Source organism: Papaver somniferum, unplaced genomic scaffold (genome assembly GCF_003573695.1).
Source record: "Papaver somniferum cultivar HN1 unplaced genomic scaffold, ASM357369v1 unplaced-scaffold_19, whole genome shotgun sequence".
Taxonomy (NCBI): domain Eukaryota; kingdom Viridiplantae; phylum Streptophyta; class Magnoliopsida; order Ranunculales; family Papaveraceae; genus Papaver; species Papaver somniferum.
In genome coordinates, this window is record NW_020628818.1 from 10,934,100 (window position 1) to 10,943,092 (window position 8,993).

Genomic DNA, 8,993 nt, shown 5'->3' on the forward strand with positions numbered 1-8,993 from the left:
GAACCGGTCAATGTGGACACTCATATAGACCGATTATGATTAAAAGAAAATGCTCAATCTTTCAGTATGTTACATAAGCTACAATCGGCCGGTGTAAACCTCTTTATACATAGATTGTTACAATCGGTTTACAGAAAATACAAATTCACCGACTGTAACAAATGATCCCTATCGGTTCATAAAAACATCCACGCTTGCCGATTGTAGCAATCGGCCTATATATGAATAAATATCTACCAATCCTTAATTTTTTCGTGAATGAGGAATATCAACCCATAATAGACTTAGGAGGGGCATGACACCCACCAATTCTTGATTGATGTTTTTGAAAGAAAAACACTAAAAAAATATGTTCATGTTTGGGCAATCAATTAGCAATAGATGATTTCTAGGTTACAAAATTAAATATTCACTAATCATCCATCTTAACATTAATTAATTAAAAATAGATTAGTCATTATCAAAAATAATTGGTGAGGAGTTTTTTTTTTAGTTTATTTCATGACCGGTATTAGTAGGCCTCAAATTAGCTCGGTTAAAAAGACTTTCAAGAATTGATTATAATTCACAGCACGAGGCGACGTTACTGAAAATGCATCTGGCTTTACTAGCAAAGAAAGATATTGTACACGTTTGCGATCCTAGGAACCAATAAATGAAAAGTATTTGCTGAACCTAATTGCAAAATAGTATATGTTGATCCTAAATATAATTGGCTTGAGAGAATTTATGCCACAAAATCTTTTAAATTGCAAATTGTATTTTGAAAGTTAAGTTGTGTGACCAGAGTTTTATACGTAAAATCTCTTTTAGAGTGTTTTACCTATAATTACATCAATTGAAATCTTTTACCATTGCGAATTTTATTTCGTTAATTAAGTTGTATGAACATAACTTTATACACAAAATCTTTTTGTTAGGGTTCTTGACCTTTGCACTGGAGAAAGTTGTAAAGATAGTCTTCACAGGAGAAAAAGTTGTGAAGATAGTCTTCACAAAACTTAGTGAAGATAGTTTTCACATGATTATATTCTAACGAAGAAGAAGAGCCGGATAAACCCTTTGAATTGGGGGTTAGCCACCAGCTCTGAGAAGGAAAACTAAATAAACTGAATTGTTATATTGATTGATGATCTTAAACCCTAGAACAAACTACGAATGTATAGTGAACATAACTTTAACATTAAGCAAATACTAAATAAGGAAACGTATGCTAAGACTTTTCTATTGGTGTTGGTGTCCCAACATCCTCCATCCCTTGAGACACAACTTGTGCTCAAGTTAGATCATAAGACTAAGCTTAGAATATATCTAACCAAAAAATAGAATCAGTTTCCTAACATTTCCAGCCCCTTGAAATTCAACTTGTCCCCAAGTTGATCATTATAATTTATCACGAAAACATCATTGGACTCAGGAACTGTAACCAAGGAGGCTTCCACAATCTTGACAAGCATGACTCATAAGAAGGAACAATTAATTCGATGAAGTCGCGTAACGGGTCATCGATGTTCATACAGCAAACTCTGAATCTAGGAACAACGAAGGAATTCATTGTAGCATCTATGCTTGCATTAGACATGGGAATTGCATAAATTTTGACTCCAGTAATTGACTTGATGTCGTCATGATCACAATATTTAACGGCACTGTTGGAGCTATGCACGGTGATTACGACACAACTAGGCAAAAGAGCTTCCCTGATTTGTAGACTTGCCATTCTACAGGTATGCTTAACCACCATTAATCCACTTAATACATCACCATGGTCATCATCTTCAATAGATCCTACCGGTCCATGCTTCTCATTGTACATAGCCAACAAATCAAGAAGTTTGAATCCTTTTCCACGATCAAATATCCAACGAGTGAAATGATCATACATGGTTGTGATTTCTCCAATGAAGTCTACCTGCTTACCCCTAAGGTAAATAGGTATGTCATTAGTGCTTAAATATATCACCCTATGTATCTCATTCATACGACCAACGTCTATAGGAAAACATTGGTGATCTATCATAATTTGAACATGGGTACCATTCGCAAGACATGAAACTATCCAATATTGCTTCTTAGACTCGGTGCAAACAAATTTAAGTATCGAGTACATTTCAGGTTCTGCAAATGTAAATGAATTCACAAATAGTGAATCTAGTTTGTACCCATACTTCAAAATATATTTCTGCTCTTGAATTGCTTCAGGTAAGAAACCAAAGATCTGATAAGATTGATTTAGGAGTTTGTTTTTCCATGCCCCAGCTTCATCCACAACATCATGAACTAGGATTTCATTTAGCTCAGCAATAAGCTGTTGTACCACAAGAATGAAATCAATGAGACCTTCAGGAATAAGTTTAACTCCGTAATGATAACCAAGTTTTGCATGTTTGCAGATGATAACCAAGAAGAGCCGGATAAACCCTTTGAATTGGGGGTTAGCCACCAGCTCTGAGAAGGAAAAACTAAATAAACTGAATTGTTATATTGATTGATGATCTTAAACCCTAGAATAAACTATGAATATATAGTGAACATAACTTTAACACTAAGCAAATACTAAATAAGGAAACCTATGCTAATTCCTAAAATATCTGGACTCTCCTGTTGGTGTTGGTGTCGGTGTCGGTGTCGCAACACTTTTTCAGAGAATTTTACTTGTAACTACATCAATTGAAATCTTTTAAAATTGTAAAATATATTTTGAAATTAAGTTGTGTGACCATAATTTTATATTCAAAATCTTTTTGAGAGTGTTTAACTTGCAATTCCATTTGTATTCTCATTTTCACTGTCTATCTACTACCAGTATCTTTAGGCTCTGCAAAATTGCTGATTAGTAAGAAAAACCGACCATGCCAATGGGAGTCATAAAAGTTGTTGTTGTTCTTCTTCTTGTTATAGTTTTCACAGGTAATTTTTACTATCTTTGAGTTTGCTCTACATGATGAGTAAACAGTAATACGAATAATCACGTAAACTCGGCCATTTGATTATCTATTTTGTCTTTATTAATTTTCTTAGAATGCGAATGAATTAAAAATAACTTGTGTTTCTATGTTTGAGAATGAAGGTGGATATGCAGCAGTGACATTCAACTACTTGAACCAATGCCAATACTCTGTATGGTTGGGTATGCAACCCTCCCTAGGAGAAACAATGTGGGAGTTGGGTGAAGATACTCAGTATATTCGATACACCAGATGAATGGACTGGAACCATTTGGGCACGGACTGGCTGCGTCAGGGATGATCACGAAAACTTTTCTTGTGCAACCGGTGACTGTAAAACAAACGATATATACTGTTTCAATTTAACGGCAAAGTATCCTGTTACGTTAATCAACTTCTCAATCAAACAATCAGAAGCAACATATGATGTTAGCCTAGTTCATGGTTACAACGTACCTGTAAAAATTGTACCCGATGGTGGATCAGGTGATTGCGTGACTACTGGTTGTCCAAATGACGTGATGAATGTTTGTCCTGCCCAACTGATTTTTGCAGGCTCGAATGGAACAGCGATTGCGTGTCATGGTCCCTGTGATGTCCCGAAAGATGCTGACGCTTGCAAGTCTAACCATTATGTTTAAAACCACTCGCCCTCTTGCTAGTCTTTTCCCTGGTGATGCAAAATCTCACAAGTGCAATGCTGCTACCAATAATATTACCTTCTGTCCTTTGAGTCCAAACTGAGTAACGTTATGATAGGGAACTAGGTATTCCGATTAGTTCTTTAAACATTATGATTGCATCATATCATAAATGCCTTGCTATTCTTCTTGTATTAGTCTTTTTTAAGATGCCAAACAAAATTGTAGATTCAAGAGCAGCAGACTAACCAGTTCTAGAATCCTAAAAAACTGAAGCACCCAAATGCAAAATATTGTTGTTTCAGCTTTCAGAGTTAGCAGCATCTGGATCTGCTGCAACTTTTTTACCAATAAACATTAGACTTTACAGGTAAATTAAGGTGGGATTCAGCCAACTGTTTGCCCTTCGCTTCCTTTAATTATGTATTTTCTCTTATCGGTCAAAAAAGAAAATTACACGAGGTAAAAGGAGACGATATTGTACCATCTCCAAATTCAACCAAACATAATTTAAATCGCAAAACTAGGCTCAGTTTACAAATAAACATTCTCAAACAACAAACAAAACCAAAAACGGGGAAAATTACAAGAAGTCGTGAATTAGGGATCCAATTGCTTAACTCTCTGTAGCAGATGCAACCTTTTGCCTGATCATATTCTCGGCTGAATGTGTTGCCGCACGTGACCCTGTGATTGTCACCTTTCTACAAAATAGTAACGGAACCAGGTAAACAAGAATCAGTTTTCTACACCTAAAAAGTGAGCATGCAGGTGATAAGACAAAGGAGCTTTTTATTAGTACCTCTCTGTTGTACCAGCCATGAAATCACCTCTGTCCGAAATCTTTATCCTTGCCCCGCTAACCTGCAGATCATAAATTTCTTATTATCCATAACTGGAGACAGAGTGAGAGGAAGAGACAGAGAAATATTTATGTACAATCTTTACCTGAGTGATTTCCTGTAGGTTCCTTCCACCACGGCCAACAACTAAACCAATATGGTCATCTGAAACACCAATTGTCACCGAGTTGCTTCGATCTTCCTGTGATTCACCAGAATGCTGCAAGTTAACCATTTATGACACAAACAAAACATTTTTAAATACCGCACTGAAGGAGAGGCAAAAAGATGTTATAATTGGTACTAGATGACTAAGGCAGGTTTAGGAAAACAACTAATAAGAGCAGGAGAGGTATTTGAGCTTCATAAAATATAATGAAAAGTGTGCAGCACGGTCTCATGTGATCCTAAAAAACACATCAATTTGTACAAGATTATGAAAATAAAAGATGTTGACTTTTCTGCAGGACAGTTCAATGAAATTTCAAAACACTGCAATCTATGCAAGAATAGAACACAAGAAATTTCAAGATCTGAACCTTATTATTCTGAAACTTTCCTCCAGCCCCATTTGGTCCATGATTTTGTGAGTTGTATGGGCCTCCTCGACCAGGAGGAGCAAAATATCCATAGGGAGAACCAGAGAGATTGACACCTGAAAGTTCACAGAGTATGATAGATTATAAACAGTCCATTTTTCATTCCTGGTTCACAACGCTCTCAGTAGGAACTATATGGTCATACATAATGCAATCTATGAGCATTATTTCTCCATGATATTGCTGAAGCGCTAAAGCTTCACCCATAAGTTACACTCTCAAACTATTTGTTTCGTGTTGGCACAATGGAGATGTAGAACAGATACATAACACCAGATGAACTTGAGCTCAAGAACTTAAAGAGAATGTGACTTTCTCAGAATTGAGTAGGATCAGTTCAGCACTCAATCATTGGATATAATTGCCCGTGTAACTGCTTCAAAATGGATATCCTCGGTTCTAAGACAGATCCTACTATCTTGGTCAATAACAACGGCACCAATAAGATAACTTACACTCAACACTCTCTTCCCTAAGCTAAGAGACAGATAGTTGGGGAGTGCTTACTTCACCAATGCATACTACTCAACACCCTAAAAAGGCCTTTATTTGAATATTAATTTGTGTCACTTGTCACCTAAACCTTCCAACACAGACAGTCATCACTGGTTCACTACTCTCATAACACAGAGAACAGATTAAAAGTGGCCGCGTCTCATTTTGCAGCAACTGTCAATGGTGAGATATCAAGAGAAGAAAAAACAACCGATACCGAACAATCCGATCGCACCACAACAGTAAAAACAATAACAACCCACACGAGCATACCATCAACCATTATAATTAACACATAAGGCGAAGCACATAATTGTACAAGTAGACGATGCAATGCCTAGAAAGCTACTTGAGGAACAAATATCGTTATAGAAACTGATTATAACCCGCACCTGCATATGAAAATGGAGCATTTACAGATTGCTGTGGGTAATGAGTATCTTCTGCTAGCTTTGACAAAATCAGGAAAATTGCTCTCATTTGCTCCTCAAGAGAGCCAGTCAATGTCACTAGCCTATCATTCAACCCCATAAAGTTATGATCCTGAGGGGATATCTTAATTCCAGCTTGGGAATCTTCAATAAAAGACCTGTTGAAAGGCATAGCTAAGTATCAGTAGGTGCCAGAAAGTAGCATATATTTCTACTATAAAGAAAATTAAAAAAATTATAACTGAAACCCACAGGGTTAGTACGAGATGCAAATTACTAGCATACATTTTTACATAAAAGAAAGTTACAAAATTCTATTTAACACCACAGGGCAATTACAATGTGATCCAAGAAAGAGATTTGACGGGGTTTTCTTTAAAAGGTACAGGAAGTGAATCAGGCGAGAATGAAAAATTAAAATAAATCCATGATGCTTCTTTACTTTCATCGGACACCTCAGGTTAATAGAAGACAAATCAGGAAAAACTGTGCACGCTCCACTAACAAACAAATATGGTAAATAAACAATTACTTGATTGTAGCTCCTCCTTTTCCAATTATGCCACCACAGGAGCTGTTTGGAACAATGATCCTCACTTTAGATCTAGTGTCGACATCTTCATCCTCTTCAGCATGATGAGCCTGGAAATAGTACAATACAGTTTGGACATTACAAAACTGAAGGACAAAAGAGAATTAATTTTTTGGCATGAGTAGAAAAAAATAACAAATACAATGCAACAGTTACCTCACTGAGTAATTTGGCAAGAATAAGTTCCATTGCCTTCATTATCTCATCAAATCCTCCAGACACCATAATAATTCTATCAGATGTTCCAGGAAAGAATTCCTGAGTGCGTGAAAGTTGAATCCTTGCTCCAGACTCTGATTGGAATTCAGTAATCGTGGAGCCTCCCTTTCCGATTACTGAACCAGCTGCTGAATTGGATACTAGGAATCTAACGTAGAAAGGCTTCTCCTTGTCATCTGAAAAAACAAGTATGTCCTAGAAAAATCAGTTCATCTAATCTGAACAAAAAGCAAGCGTTCAGCATAAAAGTACGAAAAAGACAAAGATATTTTCTGGACTAGCAAATATGCAAATACTTTTGCTAAGCTAAGTGGTTTGCTCTATGCTAGCTCAATACCATACTAGTAGCATGCTGAATTTCTCAAGAAAACAAGATTTAAGGCATTGTCATAAAATAGTCTCAAACCAAATTATTATTATTATTGACATTTATCACTTCATAGAGATTGACATTAAGTCTCCACATAGCAATTTTCTAGTTTTCCTAGACGAAACAAAGACAACAAGTCATCTGTCAACCATTAATGCAGATCTAAAATTCTTCTGGTCTTACAATTCAGCAAGTCACATTGAAATTTGGATAAGGCAAAGCCCAATATATCAATTACTTGGAATCTAAAATTCAGAACCCTAAAACTGAAACATAGACACATTATCCTGATAACTAATTATTCCAAGTTTCAATTCAACCCCCCTCTTCAAAAACAATTCATTCTATAAACCCAAATAACAATCCAATCCCACATTAATCAGTAACAAATTCAAAGAGCTCAATTAACATCCCTCATTGACATAGTTTTTTTATGATAATGGAAGAAAAGTCAAAACCCATACCGAAAGTTTCATTAGATCTCTTAATAAGAGATTGAAGAAGAATGTATTACCTGAAACAGGGTACTTATTGTTAGTTCCTGTTGTTCCAGATCTCCTTGGAGCTTCTGGTGATGAAACATAAGATGACGCTGGAGATTCCATTATCTCTGTCGATTCAACAGAGAGAGGAGATTGAATAACTAGACAGAAAAACACAGAGAAACTGTAGCAGAAGAAGTAGAAGGAGAAATCAGAATTGCATTGTTGTGAAATCAGGGTTCGTTTGTTGATATTATCTTCTTCTTCTTCTGTGTAAAGGAAGGAGAAGAGGAGTAGAGAAGAAGATGAAGTCTCTGAATACTTCTTGTTTGTGTTGGTTTGAGAGGAGGAGTGGTGGGGATGGTTGGGGGGGAGGAGTGGACTTTTGTGGTCTCGCTCTGCCGCGTCAGGGGTACATAAAGATTGGGGACTTGTAACGAAATAACTTATAAACTGGTAGTTGGTTTTATACTTTATTACGCCAACTAATGACCCTCTTGCGGTTTTAAAAGAAGCCATTTGGGGTAATAATAATCCTGTCATTTTTAGGGGCCACTCAAAAGGAATTAGGGGCCAACAATAAAACAAAAAAGGTCACCCAATCCTAAATTGTGTTCATCCCTCATCTTCCATATTTCATAATGACAAAATTATCCTTCGATATTCAGTAGTTTGAGCAGGATTCGGGTGATAAAAAAATTTGAGGGATTTATTTATTTTTATTTTTTTGCTTTTTCGAACTTTGGTACAACCATAATCGGTAGTAAAGTGTGTTACTTTAACTTCCGAATGTATATTGGTCCCAAAATGAGATTTTTCCAAAATCCTTTAATTTTCGACTTTGGTACAACCATAATCGGTAGTAAAGTGTGTTACTTTAACTTCCGAATGTATATTTGCCCCAAAATGATATTTTTCCAAAATCCTTAAGTTTTCGAACTTTGGTACAACCATAATCGGTAGTAAATTGTGTTACTTTAACCTCCGAATATATTCATTTTTTGAATCTTAGTACTACCATAATCGGTAGTAAATTTAACTTCCGAATATATATCGTCCCCAAAATGAGATTTTGCCAAAATCCTAAAATTTTCGAACTTTGGTACTACCATAATCGGTAGTAAAGTGTGTTACTTTAACCTCCGAATATACTAAATTTTCGAATTTTAGCACTACCATAATCGGTAGTAAATTTAACTTCCGAACGTATATTGGCCCCAAAATGAGATTTTGCCAAAATCCTAAAATTTTCGAACTTTGGTACTACCATAATCGGTAGTAAAGTGTGTTACTTTAACCTCCGAATATACTCAATTTTCGAACTTTTAGCACTACCATAATCGGTAGTAAATTTGATTTCCAAATGTATATTGG

At 35.9% G+C, this 8,993-nt stretch overlaps 1 protein-coding gene across 2 annotated transcripts; it reads right to left on the bottom strand.

Annotated features, from left to right (window-relative positions):
* Positions 1 to 3,975: 3,975 nt before the first annotated feature.
* Positions 3,976 to 8,018, bottom strand: LOC113338987 (protein BTR1-like). Of its 2 annotated transcripts, none has more exons than XM_026584385.1 (8): positions 7,652 to 8,018; positions 6,705 to 6,943; positions 6,489 to 6,598; positions 5,918 to 6,114; positions 4,971 to 5,086; positions 4,538 to 4,633; positions 4,392 to 4,453; positions 3,976 to 4,293 (listed from the first exon to the last, which is right to left on the bottom strand). In XM_026584385.1, exons 1-8 carry the CDS (start codon positions 7,740 to 7,742, stop codon positions 4,206 to 4,208), a joined length of 999 nt encoding a protein of 332 aa, XP_026440170.1. In that variant the 5' UTR covers positions 7,743 to 8,018; the 3' UTR covers positions 3,976 to 4,205. The 2 variants fall into 2 exon arrangements, with proteins under 2 accessions (XP_026440170.1, XP_026440169.1); XM_026584384.1 differs by having other exon boundaries at positions 4,538 to 4,651.
* Between the last annotated feature and the right edge of the window lie 975 nt (positions 8,019 to 8,993).